At 47.4% G+C, this 24201-nt stretch overlaps 1 protein-coding gene across 1 annotated transcript; it reads left to right on the top strand.

Annotated features, from left to right (window-relative positions):
- Positions 1-1869: 1869 nt before the first annotated feature.
- On the top strand, positions 1870-23729 carry LOC118077024 (uncharacterized). The gene is made up of 8 exons (XM_060280203.1): positions 1870-1956; positions 5512-5592; positions 16103-16225; positions 17158-17250; positions 18394-18454; positions 18943-19055; positions 19503-19610; positions 22679-23729. Exons 1-8 carry the CDS (start codon positions 1870-1872, stop codon positions 22865-22867), a joined length of 855 nt encoding a protein of 284 aa, XP_060136186.1. The 3' UTR covers positions 22868-23729.
- Positions 23730-24201: the final 472 nt, after the last annotated feature.

Raw genomic sequence — 24201 nt, 5'->3', positions numbered from 1 at the left:
CTGCCTGCCAGTGCACCTGCTTTGGTCTGCTTGTGGGAAATGCTTGAGGTGTGCTTAGTGTTTACATCTAGTTGGGAACATACCACATTTTTATTGTAGTGTGGCCACCAAGGCATTTTTCTTTCCAATAGGTTTTTATATCTGTACCCACATTTCATAGAGAGCTTTTCGGAATATATGGTTTCCAAATCCTTTGTGTACCTTTATCTTATTAAACCATAAATATGCGTGCCAACCAAATCTATTATCATGGCATTCAAAACCATCCATTCCTTCAACCAACAGAGACAAGCCGTTTCATAATATAACTTCAAGTCTGGCAGGGAAAATCCACCTCTTTCTTTACAATCCATTAACAGTTTGAATCTTATTCTCGGTTTCATCCTCTGCCAGATATCTTGAAATTGTCTTTTGCCATTCTTTAAACACGGCTGTCCCCTTGATTATTGGAATTGACTGGAATAAAAACAACATATTTGGTAGCACATTTATTTTGATTGTTGAAATTCTTCCTAATAGTGATAATTTCATCCTTTTTGAGTCCACGGCTCCCTTGACCAACTACATTCTTTCTGTGGCACCCCTGGGGGGCTCAGGAGCCCAGTTAGGTCACCCCTTGCCTGCAGAGCTGGCAGCCTCTCCCCCTTTTTCAAACACCCTCCCTTGTGGAATCTTCCCTCTTCCTCCTCTCCCCTCTCCCTGGGAGTCCTCCAGGCAGCAGCTGCTGCCACCCCTGGTCTCTGAGCTGCCCCCCCCCCCCACCGCCCCAAAGAGAGGTACCTCTTCATGCTGCCCCACAGGGGCCTGGGAAGAGGACGCCTTCAGCCTTAGTGGCTCAACAGAGACTGGCCAAAGGTGAATGTCAGGCCAGCACCTTACTCACCTTGGGAAGCAGCATTGGCAGCAGCAGGCGCTGCCAGGCCTGCATGGTGGAAAGTATTATTATTTGACTGATGTTTTAATGTATTTTTAACCTTCTGTTGGAAGCCACCCAGAGTGGTGGGGGTAGAAATATTATTATTATTATTATTATTATTATTATTATTATTATTATTATTATTTGTCGCTGGGTACTCAGATCCCAGGTCAGCACAGTGCCTGCCTGCCTGCCTGCCTGCACATCCTCCCACTTGTCTGTCCATTCACAACAGCAAGGGCTGGTGGACTGGCTGGCTGGGCTCCCTCGCCCTCACCCTCTTGCTTGCTTACCCCCAAGGCCACCTCAGCTCCTGGCAACCAGCACGCCCTGGCTGGTCCCAGAGGCACCATTCGCCTGGGGAACTTGTAGCCAGGGATGCTACAACAGCTGCACAAGCCTTTGGAGGCAGAGACACAAGAAGACATGAGAGGAGGGAGGGGAATGAGAGGACTATCATTCAAGGCACTCCAGGGGGCCATGGCACACAGGTTGAAAACCCCTGACATAAACATTGTCCTTTGATCACTTTTTCACTTAAGCCCTCTTCAAATGTTAGGCCGCTTTCATTGATGAATGTGAAGAGAGAAGGTGGTGGCAACCCTCCACAACTGCCTTTGTGTTCAAACTCAGTGTGTAGTATCATGGCTGCTGTTGGGAACTGCTGACTATTGTCCCAGCTGCCACAGAATGTTAGCATCTCATGGAAGAACATCATAAGCTGCCTCATACTGGATCAGACCATTGAGGTCCATCTGGCTGAGTAGATCTACACTTACTGGATTCTTCAACATCAACTTCTTTGGAGTGGTCATGTTGTTCGGATGCCTGTTTATTGTCTTCCAAAGCATCTACTCTATTCCCAACTTAAGAATGGTAAGCCTAATGCTGGTGGACAACAAAAGAGGTTTAAAAACACTCTCAGTGCAAATCTTTAAAAATGCTGGATAAGCATGGATAACGGAAACACTGGCCTAAGAGTGCTCCAGTTGGAGAACAGCTGTCACAATCTGGTTGCCTCCTTGACCTTCTGTTTTCAGGTAGTTTTATTATATACATTAATTTGCATCTTTCAAGACATTGAGGCAAGATTTTGAGAGCAGTACATGTGAAAAGGATCTAGGAGTCTTGGTAGACCACAAACTTGACATGAGTCAGCAGTGTGATGCAGCAGCTAAAAAAGCCAATGCAATTCTGGGCTGCATCAATAGGAGTATAGCATCTAGTATTCTGTATTCTGTATTCTGCTCTGGTCAGACCTCACCTGGAGTACTGTGTCCAGTTCTGGGCACCACAGTTCAAGAAGGATACTGACAAGCTGGAACTTGTCCAGAAGAGGGCAACCAAAATGGTCAAAGGCCTGGAAACGATGCCTTATGAGGAACGGCTTAGGGAGCTGGGTATGTTTAGCCTGGAGAAGAGAAGGTTAAGGAGTGATATGATAGCCATGTTCAAATATATGAAAGGATGTCATATGGAGGAGGGAGAAAGATTGTTTTCTGCTGCTCCAGAGAAGCGGACACGGAGCAATGGATTCAAGCTACAAGAAATAAGATTCCACCTAAACATTAGGAAGAACTTCCTGACAGTAAGAGCTGTTCGGCAGTGGAATTTGCTACCAAGGAGTGTGGTGGAGTCTCCTTCTTTGGAGGTCTTTAAGCAGAGGCTTGACAGCCATCTGTCAAGAATGCTTTGATGATGTTTCCTGCTTGGCAGGGGGTTGGACTGGATGGCCCTTGCGGTCTCTTCCAACTCTATGATTCTATGAGGCATTTGGACTCCACCCCCTCCTTCAACAGGATATCCTCCAAGAGCTCCCCTTCTGCCTCTTTGATTGACAGTGTTCTTTAACCCTTGTTAACCTATGAGCACTGGGAGATTCATGCTGGCTTCCAACGCCTTCATCTGACGAATGCCCCTCCTTTTCAGTTGTTACCCGAGGCTGCTTATCAGTGTCTGGGCTCTGTGCCAGCTCTAGTTTGCTTTCCTGAGAATTTAACTCCTCTGCTATGACAGAAGACGAGGGGAGTTGAGGGGAGCTGGATTCAAACTGCTGTAAAGGAAGGAGAACTACCCCTTCATTTTCTTCTCCTGCGCTGTCTCTTTGCAGCTCTCTGTCCCTGACAATCTCTAGTTTGCTGTCTCCAATGTCACTCTGGGAAGCTATGTCTCTGACAACAACCTTCACCAAAGACATCATGGACTTTGAAGAAGCATGAACTCGGGACAAAAGGGAGAAACCAGCGAAGAGGAAGGCACATTTGGCAAACCCTCACTGCGATTAACTCCTGCTTGGAAACCTATGTCCCCACAGTGGAAGGACGTGTGGATCCAGAATTGGCCTCCACAGTCACTTATGGACACACCATTAAAACCATATTCATGGTCTTGGCTATGACAATCTTACTTTGCTACGAGTGACCACTAAAGAAGAAGATACACACTGGCAGTGATCCCTCAGGGTTTCAGGCAGGAGTCTCTCTCAGCCCTACCTGGAGATGCCAGGAATTGAAACTGGGACCTTCGATATGTTCCATAACTTAGCTATGGCCCTTCCCCAACTTACACCTCCATTATTTTCAATAGCGCCATTCTCCAGTAGTCACTGGCAGCCATCTTTTCTGTGACCTTTTCTGTCACTCTGACATCTTCTGCAGCAACTGGTGGCAACAGTTGGTGTGGCAGTGGCCTATTCCTCAACTTCTATCACCAGCATCACTGCATTATACTAGGAGAGGCAACATCGAGGGCAATGCTGGGAGAGCACACCAGTGGAACCAACCCAGTGCTGCCACCAACGCATTTGTTCTACACTGACCTCACTGCTGCCTCAACATGCGCCCCCATGAGCCACAGTGATGCTGGCTGCAAGTTGTAGGTCAGGCATCCCCAAACTGCAGCCCTCCAGATGTTTTGGCCTACAACTCCCATGATCCCTAGCTAAGAGGACCAGTGGTCAGGGATGATGGGAATTGTAGTCCAAAACATCTGGAGGGCCGAAGTTTGGGGATGCCTGTTGTAGGTAATTGCCACTGCCTTGCTGACCACTGTTACCAATAGGGCTGCAACTTAACTTAGAAGTAAGTTCTCATTTAAATCAGTGGAATTTTTATTGCCATTAATCTATTTAGGATGGAGGTGTCAATATTGCAGTTTTTCCTTCCAGTGAGATCAGAGTGCCTTCTCTCTGAGTATGTGTCTGTAGTCTGCTACCATGTGTCAGGGACTAGACTGGGGAGGAATGGTGGGGACCGCCGCCCCCCTTTCTCCTGAACCTTCCCAAGAACAGGAGGACAGTATAGATTTGGAACAGTGGTTTGCAGAAGGGCATAGTTCAGAGGCTGCAGAGGGGAGAAGCTGGGAAATATTGGGAAAGGAACAGCAGGGAGAAGAAACACCAAGGGAAAGACAGCTGACAGACTCGGTGCCCTTGGAAAGCATTCCTGACCCCACCCCACCCCTCTCCCAGGACCAGGTGTGCATTGAGGGTAGTAGAACAGGGAGCTCAGAGGCAGAAAGCCCAAATCAGCCGACGCAGGGGTGACATAGAATAGGAGAGACGTGAGGGGGTGGGACTTGGAGCAATGCCATTATTTAGAGAAGACTGCATTCCTACGACTCTCTCTGTGAATATTAATGAGTTCTCTGCTTCTTGACTGCTCCCGTGGGAGGGATTGGATCCCCCAAAGCCTGACATCATGTAAATATTTTCCCACAGCACACCAGGGTCTCCTTAAACCAGAATTTGGCAGCAGGCATCGCATCCTACTAGAGGGGCAGTGATCTCCCAAACTCTAATAAAAGTCTTGTTCCGTCCACACACACTCTTTATCAGGCCTCACTTCACATCTTCCTGCCAGTTTCAGAAACAAACAGCAAAGCCCATACAGAGCCTCACCATCCTATGGGATTAAAGGGATGGCATAGCATGCCAAAGTAACTGCAATTACCTGTCAAAGGTTTGGACAGGTTGTATTAAGGCTGCACACACACACACACACACACACACACACACTAATCATTCTCAGTTAACTTGGTGGAATCTGATTTCTGAATAAACAGACACATGATCAGCTTTTGCTTACAACAGCTACTTGTTAAAACCCTTACTGGTTTTTTAACATCGAAGAATGAAATGCACATTTCAAAATCTTAAAAATCAGACACTGACCCAGAAGAGGACAGTACTATAAAATACCCTAAATTATATGACATGCTAAAACAGAATCATTATTCTGATCTTACAGATTGGTTTTACTGCTTTAGCTTTATTTATTCATTCATTGCTTCCCTTATACTACTGTCAAAATTTAACTGAATGTTTGTCCATAACACACTCATTGTTAGCACTGACAGATGAAAAAGAGGGCAGGATTCGTCCACCTTTAATACTTGTTAGTTAGAGGTGGGGGGGGGGAGTTCTCTAGGTAAAGCTTGTCATGCAAACTATTATCCCTGCTGAAATTTCCTTGAGTACAGAACTGTTAAAGGTGCAAGAGTCTGTCTTCTTTTCCATCTGTCTACTGTAGTTTGTTTATTAGTTTGCTTGGGAGGGATGAATAAAATGTTCGAATCTGCTTCTTTTCTTTTTTTAGATCGCTAAAGACACACACCAGATGAAAATTGGGTACACGAAGGCAATCAAAGAGCTGGAACATGTAGGAAAAGAAAACCAGGTGATTTTTCTAAAGTTGCAGATAAACTCCAGGGGTCCAGTTCTTCCATTTATTGTGAGAACAAACAGGGCTCAGCAAACCACGTCCTACTTTTGTTGCACTAACACATGATTGCATCAAAGTGGGTAGTGGGGGGGGGGAGGTAGAGATCATTTCTTTGTTCAGGTGGAAATCCTACATGTTCTTATCTCAATAGGACTTACTTCTGAGTAGACATGTTTATGATTGCAAGGGTAACTACTATCCTGCTTTAGAGAGGACAGTCCTCTGTTGGACGGGCTGTCAGATCCAAGTCCAGATGATAGCTCAAGAACCATAAGAAGGGCAAGAAAGAGTCTTGAAGTTGCCCATCAACACTTCGTGCCTGGACAAACTGAGCAGGCATACAGGCCCCCACTTGGTGAGATGTTTTGTATTGCTATGTAAATTATAGTAATTATTTCCTACATGCACATCTTTACATATAAACTAGAATTTGTAATTTTTATGCAAATCTGGCTTGGAGTTTTCTTTCCCTTTCTGTGAGGGACAGGGGATATCGCGAAGTCCCTCCCCTCCTGAGTTCAAGCCAATCACCGAGCACAGGGGAAAGCAGAGAGAGTTCCGATTCCAGTAGGGAAGCAGGAAGTCGGGTCCGAGGCTCAGGCAAGGTAGAGGAGCCAGGGTCCCAGGCGGGACAGGAAGGGGCGAATAAGGGAGGGAGACCCATCCCCCCAACGCCAGAACTACGCAGAAAGAGGAGGGGAAAGAGGATGGGTCTGCCAAAGCTTTTGTGTTGGAGAAAGACGCGCCAAAAGCCATTAGGAGGTTCTGAAACCGACTGATCACATCACTCCGTGTAAATAGCAATGACTTTAGCACTGTAAATACGCAGCACCAATAAAAGAATAAAATGCAGAGCTGCGTAGCGTCGTTACTCTGAAGTAGTCCGCTCCGGCCACTGTGACAGCAACCTCCTAATCCTTTTTGGGCTACTTTGGAGTTGCCGGGATGAGCGTGTCAGAGGCGGAGAAATGGCGGCAGATCGCGGAGCAAGCCCAGCAAGAACTGCAGCAGCTGTCGCTGCAGGCGCAAGGGGAATTGAAGGCAGCTAAAGAAGAGACTAGGAAGGTCCAGGACGACCGGCTACAACTTGCGGAACAGGTGAGAGCGCTACAGGAAAGAGAGCAGGAATTAAGGGCGGTGGCGGTAGACCTCCAAAACAAGCTGGATGCAGAGAAAAACAAGGCGGGAGGGGCACCCCAAGTCCAAGTGCTGCCAGGAAGGAGAGCCGGGACCCTAGTAAGCAAGTTCAATGGAGACCCGAAGGAATATCAGGGCTTTGAGACTGAGATTGTGTATGCTCTTGAGCTGCACCACGCTGAGTTCCCTGATGATGAGCACAGGGTAGCGTTTATTGTGGAGCACCTTACCGGGGCAGCCAGGGAGTGGCTAAGACCGTTAATCGCAACAAAGAATCCTTGCATGAAGAATGTCAAACTATTTCTAGAAGGTTTGAAAACGATGTATTCGTCCGATAGTCATATGGACCAGACTAAGGAGGAACTTCATAATTTACGCCAAGGAAATATGACAGTTCGCGCGTATTGGGCGAAATTCACCATGCTGGTGCACAGATTGGGGTGGGAACTCGAGTCACCCCCAATGCAAGCGGCGTTCTACTTGGGGTTGCATGAGGAGGTGAAGGATGAGCTCTCAAGAGGTCCAAAGCCCAGTAATATGGATCAGCTGAGCAAAGCGGCTCTGGCGGTGGGGGTGAGACAGGAATCCCGGTGGAGCGACAAGCAAGCAACGCGCGCAAAGCGGGCTTGGTTCCCACGGTCGCAGGAGAAGCCACTCCCCCAACAACCCTTTCAAGCCACGCCTGGGGCCAGTCAGGACCAGGAACCCATGCAGATTGATAGTGCGCGCGCGCGGGCTTTTCAAACCCCAGCGGCGCCAAGACGCAAGGAGGGAAGGGGCGGGAATTGCTTTCTCTGCAACTCCCCCCAGCATCTCGTCAGAGACTGCCCACATCGCAGGGAGTGGCAAGGAAAGGCGGGAACGGTTGTGCCCTCCCCCACTGACGCAGCACCACAGCAGGGAAACGGGAAAGCCTGGCTGCAGGAGACAAGGGGCAGCAGCCAGGCACAGTCAGTAGACAACAGCCCCAGCCCACCCACCCGCACAGAGAGGAGCAGAGCCAGCCCACCCCTCCCAGAGCAGGAGTGGTTCTAGAAGTGATGCTCACGCTCCCAAATGGCTATCCCCTGACGGTCCTCGCCCTAATTGACAGTGGGGCGTCAGCGAACTTCTTCTCGAGAAACTTTGCAGAAGAGCACCAGATCCAGCTTCTGCAGCTGGATTTTCCTCTGCACGTGGCAACCATTGACGGCAGAGAGCTGCTGGGAGGGGCCATCACTCATCAAACCCCCCCCCCATGAGAATGACGGTGGGAAGGCACTCAGAGACACTGGCATTCAACGTCACCACCATCTCAGACCCCCCCATCGTCTTGGGCATGAGCTGGCTGGCGCGCCACGACCCCTCCATCAGTTGGCACCAGAGATGCATCACGTTTGGATCGGACTTTTGCCTGGAACATTGCATGCAGCACCAACCAGGGGAGGGGCCTCCGATAGCCACGGTGGCCACCATGCACGTCAAAGGGGGTGAGGCGATACCCAAGCCGTACTGGGACTTGCAGGAGGTCTTCAGCGAAGCGGAGTCCGACCACCTACCCCCACACAGGCCTTTTGACTGCCAGATCAACCTGGTGCCGGGGGCAACTATACCCCCAGCCAAGCTGTACGCCATGTCAGACCAGGAACTGGAGGATCTGCGCGCTTTCATCGACAAGAACCTCAAGCGGGGGTTCATCAGAGAAAGCAAGGCAGCAGGGGGCAGCCCGGTCTTCTGGGTGGACAAGAAAGACACGCAACAGCGCCGTCTTGTGGTGGATTTTAGACGACTGAATTCAGTGACAGAGCCAGTGGCTTTCCCCATGCCCAGAGTGGATGATCTCCTGACAGCGGCACGCAGGGGCAAGATTTTCACCAAGCTAGACCTGAGGGGGGCGTACAACTTGATCAGGATCCGGGAAGGCGATGAATGGAAAACCACGATGTTCACGCCTCTGGGCTCCTTTGAATATCTCGTGATGCCCTTCGGGTTGCAAGGGGGCTCAGCATGCTTCCAGGCCTTCATGCACCACGTCCTGGGGTCCCTCCTTTTCAGGAAATGCTTGGTCTTCCTGGATGACATCCTTATCTACTCCGATGACCCAGTGCAGCATGTGAAGGATGTCAGGGAGGTGTTGCAGCGCCTGAAGGAGAACCACCTGTATGTGAAGCTGGAGAAGTGCAAGTTTCACACCAAGGAGGTGGACTTCCTAGGCTACAAGCTGTCAGACAAGGGGCTGGCGATGGACAAGGACAAGGTGCAGGCCATCCTGGACTGGCACAGCCCCAGGACGCGCAAAGATGCCCAACGCCTACTAGGCTTCACCAACTTCTACAGGAAGTTCATCAAGAACTTCTCTCGCGTTACGGCTCCCATCACTGACTGCCTGAGAGGCAAGCAGAAGTTCAGGTGGACACCAGAGGCGCAAGCAGCGTTTGAAAGCCTCAAGAGGGTGTTCGCCTCAGACCAGAACCTGTTCCACGTGGTTCAGGACGCGCCCCTACGCGTGGAGACAGATGCTTCTGATAAAGCTGTGGGCGCCATTTTGTTGCAACTGGACGCCAACAGAGAGTGGAGACCCTGTGCCTTCTTCTCCAGGAAGTTGACCCAGCCAGAGCGAAACTACACGGTGTTTGATCGGGAACTTCTTGCGATCCACGCTGCGTTCCAGCACTGGAGACACTTCCTGGTGGGCGCCAAGCACCCCATCCAGGTGTGCACAGACCACAAGAACCTGGAGTTCTGGAGAACTGCCAGGGTGCTCAACCAGCGGCAGATACGGTGGGCAGAGTTCTTCTCGAACTTCAACTTCTCCATACACTACATCCCGGGAGAGCAGAATGTCAGGGCGGATGCCCTCTCCCGCAAGCCAGAGTACATGGAGGAGGAGGCGCCACCGGCACCCAGGCACATCTTCCCCCCGTCAGCTTGGTCCTGCGGAGCAGCAGTGGTAAGCGAGGCAGAACTCACAGCACTGACGGCAGCGGATGAGTTTGCCAACCGCATCTTCAGAGAACTGAGAGGGGGGGGAGCAGGCAAAAGACTTTGCAGAACGCAGGGGGCTGCTTTTCTACAAGGGTGCACTGTACCTGCCCACCACCCAGCTCAGACGTACGGTCCTCAAGCAGATGCACGACAACCCAACGGCGGGTCATTTTGGGAGGGATAAAACCACTCACCTAGTCATGAGACACTTCTGGTGGCCAGGGGTGCGGGAGGATGTGAGGGATTATGTAAGGGGCTGTGACACCTGCCAGCGGGCAAAGGTGGTCAGAGCGCCACCAGCAGGTTTGCTGGAGCCCTTAGCCACACCGCACAGGCCGTGGGAAGTAGTGTCCATGGACTTCATCACAGACCTGCCCTCATCCAGGGGCAAGACCGCAGTGTTGGTGGTGGTGGACCTCATGTCCAAAATGTGCCACTTTATACCGTGTGCCAGGGCGGTCTCTGCAGAAGAGACAGCCAAACTGTTTGTGGATCACGTATTCAGACTGCATGGATTACCTTTAAGGGTTATTTCGGATCGTGGCCGCCAATTTGTTTCCAGGTTCTGGCGGCGGCTCATGAACCTCCTGCAGGTGGAGGTCAGCTTGTCGACGGCTAGACACCCGCAGACCAATGGACAGGCGGAGAGGGTCAACGCCATTCTGCAGCAGTACCTGAGATGCTACGTCAGCCAGCGGCAAACGGACTGGGTGGATCGCCTGCCACTGGCAGAATTTGCCTACAACAATGCGGTGCACGTCTCCACAGGGGTGTCGCCCTTTAAGGCCAATTACGGGCGTGACCTCAGATCTTTCCCAGAGAGGGAGGGGGAGGAGGAGGAGGAGGGCCCACAGGCTGAGGATTGGGCAGAGGAACTGGAGACGGTGCACCAGCAGCTCAGAGAACACTTGGAGAGAGCCAAGGAAGCGTACAAGAAGGGGGCAGATCGCCACAGGCGACCGGGGGAGGTCATTAGGGTGGGGGACAAAGTGTGGTTGTCCTCGGAGGGCCTTCCCATCAGAGCGCGATGCAAAAAGCTGGCGCCCAGAAGGTTGGGCCCCTTCACGGTCACGCAACAGGTCAACCCGGTGGCATACAGGCTGGCACTGCCAGAGGACATGAGGGTGCACCCTGTGTTTCATAGATCGCTGCTGTCGCCGTACAGGGAAAGCAGCAGGCTCCGAGACAGCGAACAAACCCCTGAGGGAGGGGGGGAGAGGGAAGGCAGGGAGCAACTCAATGAGGCCACGGCCATCCTGGATTCAAGGTGGGGGGTGGGGGGACTGGAGTACCTCATGGCATGGGAGGATGCTCCACCGTCCCAGAATGAATGGGTCCCAGCCACTCAGATACAGGAGGAATTCCTGGTAGAAGAATTTCACGCCCTCTTTCCCCATAGACCCAAGCCCTGGCACATGGAAAGGGAGGGGGAGGGGGAGGAAGCACGGGAGAGCAGTTCACCATGGCGCTGGGACGCGGAGTTTGAGGAACCAGAGGATGAGGTATGGGTGTCACCGAGATCCACCCAGTCAGAGGAAGGAGCAGATTGGCAGAACATTTTTACCCCCACCAGCTCTGACGCCACGGACTTTTTGGGATTCCCATCCTCCCAGGCGGAAGGGGGGGGCTTGCAGGACTGGGGGGAGGTGTTCACACCAACGGGCTCGGAAAGCACTGAGTTCTTAGGCTTCCAGTCGTCACCGACACCTGGGGGGGACCTGGGGAGGGGTGAAGGAGAGCTTGGGAGGGGGGTGGATGTGAGGGACAGGGGATATCGCGAAGTCCCTCCCCTCCTGAGTTCAAGCCAATCACCGAGCACAGGGGAAAGCAGAGAGAGTTCCGATTCCAGTAGGGAAGCAGGAAGTAGGGTCCGAGGCTCAGGCAAGGTAGAGGAGCCAGGGTCCCAGGCGGGACAGGAAGGGGCGAATAAGGGAGGGAGACCCATCCCCCCAACGCCAGAACTACGCAGAAAGAGGAGGGGAAAGAGGATGGGTCTGCCAAAGCTTTTGTGTTGGAGAAAGACGCGCCAAAAGCCATTAGGAGGTTCTGAAACCGACTGATCACATCACTCCGTGTAAATAGCAATGACTTTAGCACTGTAAATACGCAGCACCAATAAAAGAATAAAATGCAGAGCTGCGTAGCGTCGTTACTCTGAAGTAGTCCGCTCCGGCCACTGTGACACTTTCCTTCTCTCGTTTTTAATTTTAATTTTATTTTTAATGATGCAAAATAGCCACCCTAAGATTAAGGAGATTTTAAACTAAATTATATGCAGAGGTGGACATCCCTTAGCCTGTTGAAAAATGGGTTTTAGCTTGTTGAATTTGGCATAGGTGTAGCTAACTTTCTGCAATGGTCTTGCTTCCTTTTTTAAGTGCGTGCAAAGTCAGATTTAGTATGAAAGTGGACCAGTCTTCACTATATTAATCTGCATTTATTCTATATAAAACGCTATACTGTATTTGCTATCTTCCAACACCCAGCTGAATGCTAAGTGCAATTTACATGGCAGAGTGTTTAAAACAGTTTTTGTATTAGACACAGGTAGGTAGCCGTGTTGGTCTGAGTCGAAACAAAATTTAAAAATTAAAAAATTAAAAAAAATCCTTCAGCAGCACCTTAAAGACCAACTAAGTTTTTATTTTGGTATGAGCTTTCATGTGCATGCACACTTCTTCAGATACATGCACACGAAAGCTCATACCAAAATAAAAACTTAGTTGGTCTTTAAGGTGCTGCTGAAGGGGTTTTTTATTTTGTATTAGACAGATTTTGTATTAGATGGTAGCTCCCTCTGGTGGTAAATCAGAGCAGTTGCAAGGATTAAACTTGCAACAGGCAACTAACTGCCTTGTGTGAAGTGCAAAGCAAATTTACATGTCCTTTTACATTTCTATCATTTAGCTGTGTGGTATCAGTGGAGTACAGAGGTCCTGGCCCAAGCAAATAACCAGAAAGAGGGAGAGAGAGTCTTTTGAGGAGCAAAATAAGTTATGTTTCTTGATCCATACCATACAGAGATCCTTTAGAACCTAGCAAAAACTAGGTTGGAGAACCATAGGGATCTCAGAGAATTTCTATAAAAAACAGGCATGGGAGCAGAAATTGCCAGGAATTGCTTATTTGTCTCATGTCTAGAACAGAAATTAATCCAGCATTTGCTGCTACTGTTTTCTTCCTGCAAATTTTATGTTAACAGTGACACCCACTCACTTCTATTTCCACTGTCTTTCCTTTGGATTGAAACAAATGATCTTTGCAATTAAATGAATGGTGTTTAATAATAATAATAATAATTATAATTATAATTATAATTATTATTATTATTATTATTATTATTATTATTATTATTATTATTATTACAGGTAGGTAGCTGTGTTGGTCTGAGTCGAAACAAAATTAAAAAATTCCTTCAGTAGCACCTTAAAGACCGACTAAGTTTTTGTCTTGGTATGAGCTTTCGTGTGCATGCTACGTAAATTCTGGCACATCACTAATAACTTTGTTTTTGTCAGAAGACAAGCTGCAGCAGAATGAAAATAGTGTTGCATGCATGGGTTAGAATGAAAACCAGTGCCTTCTTATAGCCCTATTGAACCCCATGCCATGGTTAGGTTCTCTCCTCACTAACCACAGACTGTAGCCAATGTCTGTTCTTCATCATAGCTCATGGTTGATGAGAAGGGACCATAACCATGATCCAGTATCTGGGTAACATGCTAAACTAAACCCGTTGTAGTAACTAAAATTAGGAAAGGGATTGATTTCTTTCATAAGCATTAAAAAGCCCATGGATGAGCTAATACAAGTGCCTGTTCAGCCAAGCCAGTTGCTACAGCAATGGCCCAGTGCCAACTATATATGTGATTAAGGCATACCAGCTCATTAGTCAGTCTTGTTGGTCTGTCTGAGGTCAGTAAATGAAGGAGTCTGTCTGTGAATCAGAGTCTGTGTTACGTATTGAATTGCTGGAGCAACAGAGATACTTTGTACGTGTGTGTGTGTGTACACAGTCATACCCCGGTTTACAACCACCTCGGTTTACAAACACCACAGACCCATCTGGAACAGATTAATTCACTTTCCATTACTTTCAATGGGAAAGTTCGCTTCAGTTTATGAACGCTTCAGTTTATGAACAGACTTCCGGAACCAATTACACCCATGCTTCGGGTTAAGTACGCTTCAGGTTGAGTACTCCACGGACCCATCTGGAATGGATTAATCCACCTTCCATTACTTTCAATGGGAAAGTTCACTTCAGGTTAAGTACAGACTTCCGGAACCAATTGTGGTTGTAAACCGAGGTACCACTGTATTTCAAAAGCCTACAAGCTGTATGTACCCTGTATGTTTCTACACCCAGAACTGTTTTACTGAGCCTTACTTTCTGCAGCAGTGAAGTATTTTTACTTTTTTTTTACCTTTTACATGCAAACTTGTTCATAGTTGCCATTTGAAATTGATGCCATAGAAATCTTATCAGCTCTTGAGCCAAACACAATTCTTCCTTCACACAATTGTTCTGTGCTGACTCCTTGTCCTGACATATAACTGTTTCATCATTAGTCCTCTATATCACACCCTCACTCTAAGATGTAAGGTAAAGGTAAAGGGGCCCCTGACCATCAGGTCCAGTTGTGTCCGATTCTGGGGTTGCAGCGCTCATCTCGCTCTATAGGCCGAGGGAGCCGGCGTTTGTCCGCAGACAGCTTCCGGGTCATGTGGCCAGCATGACAAAGCTGTTTCTGGCGAACCAGAGCAGTGCACAGAAACGCCGTTTACCTTCCCGCTGTAGCGGTACCTATTTATCTACTTGCACTTTGACGTGCTTTCGAACTGCTAGGTTGACAGGAGCTGGGACCGAGCAACGGGAGCTCACCCCATTGCAGGGATTCGAACCGCCGACCTTCTGATCAGCAAGCCCTAGGCTCAGTGGTTTAACCCACAGCGCCACCTGGGTCCCACTCTAAGATGTAGGCTAGCTTTATTCCTGTCATTTTTTCATTGATGATTCAACTCTTTGTTTTACTTATTCTTGAAATGATTAATTATGAAAATGTTGTAAAATAGTGATCAGTGTTTTGCCCTCTTATCCAATTCATTGGGCTGGTTTGAATGTAATGCTGTTATGAGAACAGCCCACAGAGTAGCTTGTGCATCTCTCCTTCCCTGCTCCTCCATTTTGGCCATTAGAGTGACTAAACCTGGCAAACTATGGTTAATCTTATCTATTTTTGGTGGAAACAAGCCAACTTCAAACTATGGTTTAACGAAGTTTGCTTGTTCGAATCAGCCATAGTTAAGACCAGCAATAGTTTAGGATTCAGATGGCACTCTAAATTTTAGTTAGTCTAAAATAGAATCAGAGCCTTCTGATCTCCTCATGGCTACTAGGAAAGGAAGAGTGAATTGAAGCTCATTGTTGTAATGCTAAACCATGGCTTGGCTGCTAAACTTTAGCATTATATCCAAACAATTAGCAATTAGATAGCAATTAGAGGCTATCAAGTATCTTTATGCTGAGTACAGAAAAATCCAGATACCAATGAATTCCTGTTACCCTGTTTCCCCTTTTTTAATACGTAGTCATAAAGTAAGCCATGGCAGGGTTTTTAAGTATTTGAGAAATATAAGACATACCCGAAAATAAGCCATACTTCCGCGCCGCGGAAACCAACCTCCACAGGCACCTCCACTCACAGAGTCACTCCATGCAGCCAGCACTGCAGGAGCGCGATCAGCTATGAAGAGGCGCTCCAAGAGCTCCGCTTAACAGCTGATCGCGCTCCCGCCTTGCTGGCTGCATCCCCACGCTCTGCCTTCTCGTCCACCGCCATCCCTGCCACTTCCGTGCTTGCCGCCACTGCTGGGCTCACTGCTTCTTCCTTGCCTGGCCCGGCCAAGGAGCTTGGAGCGCCCTGCAGCGGCGGGCGGAGCGCATGAGCCAGCGGCCTCTGCCTGGCCCGGCCAAAGACGCCTGCCACCCCGCCACCCGGAACTGGGGGCTGCTGCAGCGCCGAGCACTCAAGACAGCCCAGCAGCACCCTGAGCCAGCGCCCTGAACCGTAAAAACCGTACTGGTAATAAAAAAATAAGACATCCCACCAAAAGTAAGCCACCCTGTGTTTTTTGAGGGGGGGAAAGTTATAAGACGGTGTCTTAAAAAGGGGGAAACACGGTAGCATTTGCTCCAAGCTGAAGTCAATGCCCTAGAGCTTTATCCAAGTCAAGAAAACTAACATAGAAAGGTGGAGAGGTATCAAGAACCATGATCGAAAGGTTTTGGTTTATACCTGCCACTCCTCTTTTAGTTGCCTTTAAAGCTAGCTTATTTTCTTAATCATAACATTTTGGATAGGAACAAGCTATGATGGTTCTGAAAAATCAATATAGCAACAAAATGAAGAACTTGCGAGCTCAGCTGGAGGCCTATCAAGAGACAGTAGACAAGAAAAACCAATACTGGCAAGACACAACAAAGGTAAAAAGGGAAACACTGTCACCTTGAATGGATGGGATACAACATTTCCCCTAAAACTTCATGAGGCTATATGAACAATATTCAGGACTAGTAGATCAGCAATCTGCAATTGCACATTTGCCTTTTAAGTTTATAAATAAAGGGCAAATGTGCAATTGCAGATTGCTGATCTACTAGCTACTTTGCACCAAAATATTTTCATTTCTTATGGGCCGTGAAGATCCTGTGAGGTTTGCCACCATCACAACTTCACAGGCATGAACTTATGTCCCAATATTTACAGATGTGCAAAAAATCTTTAGAAAGAAACCATGGCAGTGGGGGTGGGGGTGACAGCCCAGCGAAGCCAGATTGTGCTCTGTGGTCATGGAATGTTGACTGGCTATTGCTGGGAGGGGGAGACAGAAAACATTGGGAGAGGAGGCGAAACTGAATGGGGTGGCTGGAGTCCTACGGAGAAGCTATTATTCAATCTGTAATTATTATTATTATTATTATTATTATTATTATTATTATTATTATTATTATGGATGGCTTCCAGCAGAATACAAAGACATAATAAAACATCAAATGCTAAAACCTTCCCAATACAGAGCTGCCTTCAGATGTCTTCTGAAAATTGTGTAGATCTTTTTCTCCTTGACATCTGACGGGAGCGTGTTCCACAGGGAGAGTGCTATTGCCGAGAAGGCCCTCTGCCTGGGTCCCTGTAACTTCACTTTTCGGAGTGAGGGAACCAGCAGAAGGCCCTTGGAGTTGGACCTCAGGCTGAATGATGGGGGCGGAAATGCTCCTCCAGGTATACTGCAACGTTTTGTTATAGGTTCCATTTCTACAGTATGATCACTGTAGCAATTAGAGCAAGCAAGCAGGTTTCTCTTTGCCCCTCTGGTTAAGATAATAGTATCATTTCTGTATAATTATACACCCAGAAACTGAAGGAAGAAAATAGAATACTGAGACAAGAGAAAGAAGAGATGGCAAATCAGATCACACTGCAGAAGGAAAAATGGGGTGATGAAAAGGTAACTCGGAAGTAGTTTGGAGGAATTTGACTTTTAAAACCCAACTGAAATTGTATAAAGTTTTCTCCTTTTTTGACTAGCAAATTTAAACAGATGTCTGCACACATAGATTATGTAATTAGGACCTGTAAATTAAATTAATGGCCCTTAGATTAGCCCACTGGCATTGCATTTTCTGATTTCAACCAAAGTCATGTTCTCTCTGCTCGGAGGATCAGGTGAATAAATGCATTGATCTCTGCCAAATCTAGCACTTTCCTGGCCACAGTGGAGCTGACCCACGGGAAGCATGCATGCCTAAACATACCTAGTTAATCTGAGATGCCTGCACAATATACCAGTTGCACCGAAACAACAGATAACAGATTAATCATGGTAAAACGCAATCCTACAACATCAGAGCAGGATAACAAGGTCCTGCTCGTTAGCTCAGGTGAATGATAATAATAAATGTCTTGAGCTGGCAAGAGAAGCTTACCAGGAATACAGCAGTCGGTGCCAATAGCGTGGGGGGGTGTCTGGGCAAGTTGGCATTTTGTGATTAAATGCTTACCAAAAAATATGTGAAAAATATGTTCAAACATGTGAATTTCCATTGAGGTTTTTTAAAAAAGAGCAGAGTTTAATTTGGAATTGGGTCAGAACAAATTATTGAATAAATACCTGTGAAAGTGGCATGCACTATAAATAGGCAGGTCCATGTACCTCTAGGGTCAATGTTTGATCTTCAGCCTAGCAGCCATCATCATTCTCTGGTGCTCTGCAGGAGAAGCACAAAGCATTGCTCTTCTTCTCACTTAAAGTGTATATTATTTGCAAAGCAGTATTATAAGAGATTTATATTAAAGCCTCTCCGGCTCTGCAGCTCCAGAACTAGAACTTCCTGGTTTTAAAATTAACCTTTAGTAATGTGTTGTTCTATTTTTCCATGGCGTTTTCTTGTATTGGTTTTCAGTGTGGTTTTTGTTTTAATGTATACCATTTTGTTTTAATGTATACCATTGTACTATATTTTGTAAACTGTGAAATGAAGGAAAATATATAAATATTTTAATAATAAATAAATAAACCACAATATAGATGAGATCAATATATATTGATCTGCAAAAGAATTGAAAATTGAACAGTTATGATCTTTTACAGGCTTGGCTGCTCAAAAGCACTACTGAAAAGCTAGACTGCCTGCAGAACCAGCACACCTTAAGTAAGTGTTTCCCTTCAAAAGCATGACCGCTTGAATGAATTATAGGCAACGTGCCCTTTATTTCTTCCTTGCATTTCATTTGTAGCTCCAAACTAATGTCTCTTGCTCAATGGTACGTCTCTCAATGAACTTTTAATCATGCTATAATTGAAAAATAAGAGTTGACAAAAGGACTCCTCCAAAGCACAAGGTTTTATTGATCATGTTTTACAAGCCCTAGGTGATAACTGAGCATGCAAACTATGCTGCAGCCCCAAAAGAAAATGCTGTTTTTCACATGCTTGTGTGCATTGCAAAGCCCAAACCAGACAATATACCACTTGCTAATTGTGTGAATGGTGTTGGATAACAGTTCTATTTGCTATGATAGTGTACAACTCTGGAGAATTATTCAGAATTATTATTACAATTCTTTTGTTAGAACTGGTTTTTTTCCTTTAGAAGTTATCTTTGTTGTTGATACATTCTCCTATTCACCCTCCTCCCAGCTATTGAAGAACTTCAGAAGAGTAGAGTAAACCTTGAAAAAGTGGAGAAAATTGTAGATTTTCAAATGGACTTACCCTGTGATCAACGAAGGGCATTAATTATATTGGATGAGGTAAACTTCTTTGTGTTGCAGATGATGAAATAGAATAAATGGTCAGTTTTTCTGTTTTGAAAATAAGTTCCTTTTACATATTTGATCCATTATAAATCACTTAACTGGCAGAGAGATGAGTTAGGGTGTTTTCTCTGGTAGCAAAACTCAATTGCAGATGATTTGGTAGTGTTCTAAAATATATGAGTTTAATGTGGACTGATTGGGCCACTATCCTATTATGGATTCAGTTTGCAAACTTCACCAAGCTCACTTTCTGTTTTGTTCACCCAAATCTGATTGAAATCAGTGGAGAAAAAACAGCAGGTGTTATAGCAAATATTCCTTTGGAGGCAAAATTCCATTCTGCAGTGCCAACAGTTATACTTGCAGTAAATGGAAATGTTCTTTTGGTTGCAAAACGGGTGTGATTAAACTGGAATGTATAAAAAAGCAAGTTTCTTTCAGATAACAGAAAAAGGAATCACAGACCATAATGCGGAGGGGGGAAAGTTTAATGTCACAACACAGGAGTCAGTGACTACAGAGCCCGCTCAAAGGTCTACATCTGTTGTGGTAAGCCTTCCATCCACTTTCCTTTTGCAAGAACATATTAAATCACAGATATGCATGGCAACATGGTTGGTGCAGGAGTAATAAACTTGCTGCTTGTCACTTCTATTGCTCTTGTTGTTTCAAGAGCCTGGACCTCATATCTGCTAGCAGCTAGGTGAGGTACAGTGCATTGGAGTGCCCAACCTTCCATGGTCGTACCCAGGATCAAAGCTAGGGGGCACACCAGCTACGCCCCCCAGCCACCCGATTGGCTAGCTGGCAATGATGTGTCCAGGATCCCCCCAGGAGGCATGGTCAACATCCACGCCCCCCAGAGGAAAGGGGGCCGTTTGCAAGGCAGCACACGGAGCCACCCGCGCTTGCACTCCTGCCTTGCCCGCTCCTTTAATGGCAGCGGTGACTAAAATGAGGCAGCAGCAGCTGCCTCCATTGAAGGAAACCTGGACCTGGACCTGGGCTAACTTCAGCCCACACTCCTTCAAGTCACAGCGAGCACAACACAGAAAGTGCTGCCCCACAATGCTCCACGGCACTTCATGTATGCAAATGAGATGCCACAGAGCATTGTGGGGCAGCACTTTCTGTGCTGTGCTCGCTGTGACTTAAAGGAGTGTGGGCTGAAGTTAGCCCAGGTCCAGGTCCAGGTTTTTTTCAACGGAGGCAGCTTCACTGCCGCTGCTGCCGTTTCGCTTCAGCCAAGCAGGCTGAAGTGTAGCACAGCAGGCAGCGTCCCTGCCTGTCCTCTCCAGCTGCCCTGCTTCTAGGGGGAAGCTTCCCCCCCCTGCCCCATGCTGGGTACGCCCATGCAACCTTCATAAATGGGATTCATCTGTGAGTTAAAACTGCAGTGTCATGGGTAAAATCTGAACAAAGCAAGTCCAGCTCAAGCATCACAGCAACAAGATTTCGGTCTCATTAACCAAAGAGATTCTGGTCCCAGTGATAAGCTCTGCAGGGTGGAGGAGTGTCGTGGGTGCCCTTCTCCCATGAACAGGGTAGCCCGCAGGGTTTCTAAGTCATCTTACTTTAGATTCATGGAAGAGCAGTGACCCCAGGGCCATCACTCACATGAAGCCTATGGCTGTGAGTGATCCAGAAATCCTGACACCACTCATTCAGCCACGTCTGGAAGCACCAGTTCAGAGGCGCTGACTTGGGCCGCAGATCATGGATGTCCAAGCAGCACTGATGTAACGTGTTGTCATGGTGTCACATGACATCGCTCCTGGAAGTGGCGCCAGAGGTCCTGCAAGGCCTAGGATGCCACTTTCAAGGCTCCGCGAGAGCTCAGGTGGGACCTCCAGGACCTCATGAGGAATCAGAGGTCCCATCCAAGGCCTTGTAGGGCCTTGAAAGCGGTGTCCTGGACCCCATGCGGTCTCCGATGTAACTTCCAGTTCCTCATGAGGAACCAGAAGTGGCACTGGAGGCTCTGTGTGGCCTAAGACACCACTTCCAAGGCCCCCCGAGGCCTCGGATGGGACCTGGAAGTCACATCCAAGATGCTGAGCATACACAATGATTTTTTTGTGGGTGCCTGGGCCCCTAGGGCCCCCTCGAATTGGTGTCAGTGCACTGGTTCTAGTAGCTGGGACCCATTTTGCCACACCTGTTGCTGCAGATCTAAACCACTGAGCCTCTTGGGCTTGCTGATCAGTAGATCGATGGTTTGATTCTCTGTGATGAGTGAGCTCCCATTGCTCTGTCCCAGCTCCTGCCAACCTAGCAGTTCGAAAGCATACCAGTGCAAGTAGATAAATAGGTGGCGGGAAGGTAAATGGCGTTTCCATGCACTCTGGTTTCCAGCACGGTGAGTCCGGCTGGCCGCAAGACCCGGAAAGCTGTCTGTGAACAAATTGTCTCCCTTTGCCTGAAAGCGAGATGAGTGCAGCAACCCCAGAGTCACCTTGGACTGGACTTCACCATCCAAGGGTACTTTACCTTTTAAAAAACAAAACAAAAAACCCCAGGAATGAAACAGATTTGGGAGGGCAGGAAGATGGTTTCTCCAGACTTTGTCTCGAGACAAATAGGCTCAGGGTATTGATACGAGTCTCCTCTTTTCAGGCCAAGCAATGGATATTTGGGTCCCATCATGGGTTTTGGCTGGGGATCTGTGCTGTGCCTAATCAGTGATGTTGCTGGCACTGTGCAGAGATCCTGGCTGCACTCAGGCAGCCACATTCCAGACTGCCCTGCAGATTGCACTCAGGGCTGGTGCGTCCATTTAGGTGGACTAGGCAGTCGCCTAGGGTGCGTAAATGGAGGGGGAGCTGGCCAGCCTGCCCCGCAAAAACCCCACGCCACCGCCGCCCTCCCACGGCACGCACTCGCGCTCCTCCCGCCTATGGAGGGGACGCTGTGAGCTCCTTGGCGGCTGCAGCAAGTGAGCGGTGGCAGCGCCCATAGCTGAAACCTTTAGCTATGGGCACTGCTGCCACCGTCGCTGCTTACTCGCTGCAGCCGCTGAGGAGCTCACAGCATCCCCTCCATAGGCGGGAGGGCGCTGAGCTCTCCTTTTGGCTTGCGCTCCTCCTGCCTATGGAGGGGACGCAGGGGCGTCAGCGGTGTTGTGCATGGGGCATGACGCATGCGTCATGATGCATGTGCCGGGGGCGCCAGAAGGTGATTTTGCCTAGGGCACAAAAAGCCCTAGCACCGGCCCTGATTGCACTGGTGCCAGGAACCAGGACTCAGATTTAGACAAGGATAATCTATTGCAGTGTGAATACAAGGAAAATGTGGCATCCTTAAAACAGAAGTACTTTCTTCCAGGCAGGAATATGTTGGGATTTCACACAAATAATAAGCTCCAACTCTTTATTTATTGCACTGTAACACCTGAAAATCTGGGAAAGTCCTGAGAGAGTGCAATCAAAGAAACAGCTACTTCAGATTACAATAGTGTGTGGTTTATTTCATTTCCTTCTAAACAAGGTTGAGAAGGTTTAGAAGGTTCAGTGTAGCTTTGGCCTGTCTTGGTAATTTAGATACATTGCCACACATTATGCTAGGTACAGTACTTCAATTTTCTGAGATGGTGATCAAGATTTGTTCCTCTCCCTCAGGTGGAGATGGAGGAAGCACATCATGGTTTGCCACAAAAGAAACTTCTGCTGGAAGTGAAAGCCACCTTGGAGCTGGTCAAAGGGTCTTTACACAAACGGGAGACAGAGATCAGTGAACTTCTGCAAAATGGACATTGGTGTGACTCTCATATTACAGATACGTTGTTGACAGAGTTTACTGTATATTAGCTAGTGAAGATACATTTGCTTAGTTAAGACACAGAGCAGATATGGGCTGATGCTTCTATCCCTAAATGCACTTTGGACTAGGATTTACAGTATATTCCCGCGTATAAGACTACTTTTTAACCCAGGAAAATCTTTTCAAAAGTCGGGAGTCGTCTTATACGCCGGGTCGTTTTATTAATACGGCGAGTATATCCCAAACTCTATATTTTAACTGGAAAAGTTGGGGATCGTCTTATACGCCCAGTCGTCTTATACACCGGAATATACGGTAGTTTATACTGTCTGTCTCTTATAGTGAGCAAAACTCGTCTCTGAACACAGATCCACACCATACCGTACATTTAAAGCACATGACTTATCCCAAATAATATCAGGAACTATAGTTTACCCTCATAGAGCTACAATTCCCAACACCCTTAACAACACCCTACAGTTCCTAGGATTCTTTGGAGGGAGTCATGTGCTTTCAATGTTTGGTGTGGATCTGCCCTAAAACAAAACAGGAATGTGATGCTCCCTCACCATCTCCATGAACTGGATGAGAGCCAGAGCGTTCCTCAAAGTGTTGCCTCTTGTCTGGGAGGGGGAGGGGGCAGGTGCTTCGCCCTCCCTTATCGGTGGGAGTGGACCCAATGAAATTACTATGCATGACTAAGTTAGATTCAGTGAGTTTACTCTTCCCGTGCATTTGAAGCACTATTTTGTCACTTTAACGATCAAGGCTTCTCCCAGAGAATCCTGGGCACTGTAGTTGGTTAAGGTGCTGAGAATAATGAAGAAGTGCCTATTCCCTTTACAGAACTACAATCCCCAGAGCAGTTTAACAACTGAACATTTTGCAATGCAAAGTACCCTATGCAAATTAGCCGAATTTGCACAGGAAAATTATCCTGTTCAAAATTTCTCAGAAAACTTGCTTCATTGTTCTATACAGAGAGATATACAGACTTAGATTAAATGCTATTTATATTTCTTTTTCATGTGCCTTCTTTATGTTTTCTCAAATGGGAGGGGGGAGGTTTTTTATTTGTCCCCAGGTTGTTGAAATTTCTAACCAGTCTTATCTGACTGCTGCAATTTGCTGCTGTTTGCACAATCACATATCCATCTGTTCATAGTAAGGAAACTGAATATATAGGCCCATGTCAGCCTATAGAATATCTAGGTACCTTGACTTACTAAGCTTTCAGTGGGTTAGTTGCTGATAACAATATGAAATATCCTAGTGTAGTACAAACATTTACAGAACATTTACCTCATCTTTTTCCTTTTAAAGATAAAAATAAAACTTGTCTAGTTTTACTGACAGCACTCAAAGGTCAGAGTTCTCCCAG

The sequence above is a fragment of the Zootoca vivipara genome, chromosome 11 (genome assembly GCF_963506605.1).
Source record: "Zootoca vivipara chromosome 11, rZooViv1.1, whole genome shotgun sequence".
NCBI lineage: Eukaryota > Metazoa > Chordata > Lepidosauria > Squamata > Lacertidae > Zootoca > Zootoca vivipara.
This window is presented reverse-complemented; position numbering and strand designations above follow the sequence as displayed.

What these genes read in the sequence shown, in the direction of transcription:
- LOC118077024 (XM_060280203.1), top strand. Translation starts at nt 1,870, where the DNA reads ATGGATAACGGAAACACTGGCCTAAGAGTGCTCCAGTTGGAGAACAGC. An exon ending in CCTTGACCTTCTGTTTTCAG is followed by an intron (nt 1,957 to 5,511) that starts GTAGTTTTATTA and finishes TTCTTTTTTTAG; the next exon opens with ATCGCTAAAGACACACACCA. An exon ending in AAAGGTCTACATCTGTTGTG is followed by an intron (nt 19,611 to 22,678) that starts GTAAGCCTTCCA and finishes CCTCTCCCTCAG; the next exon opens with GTGGAGATGGAGGAAGCACA.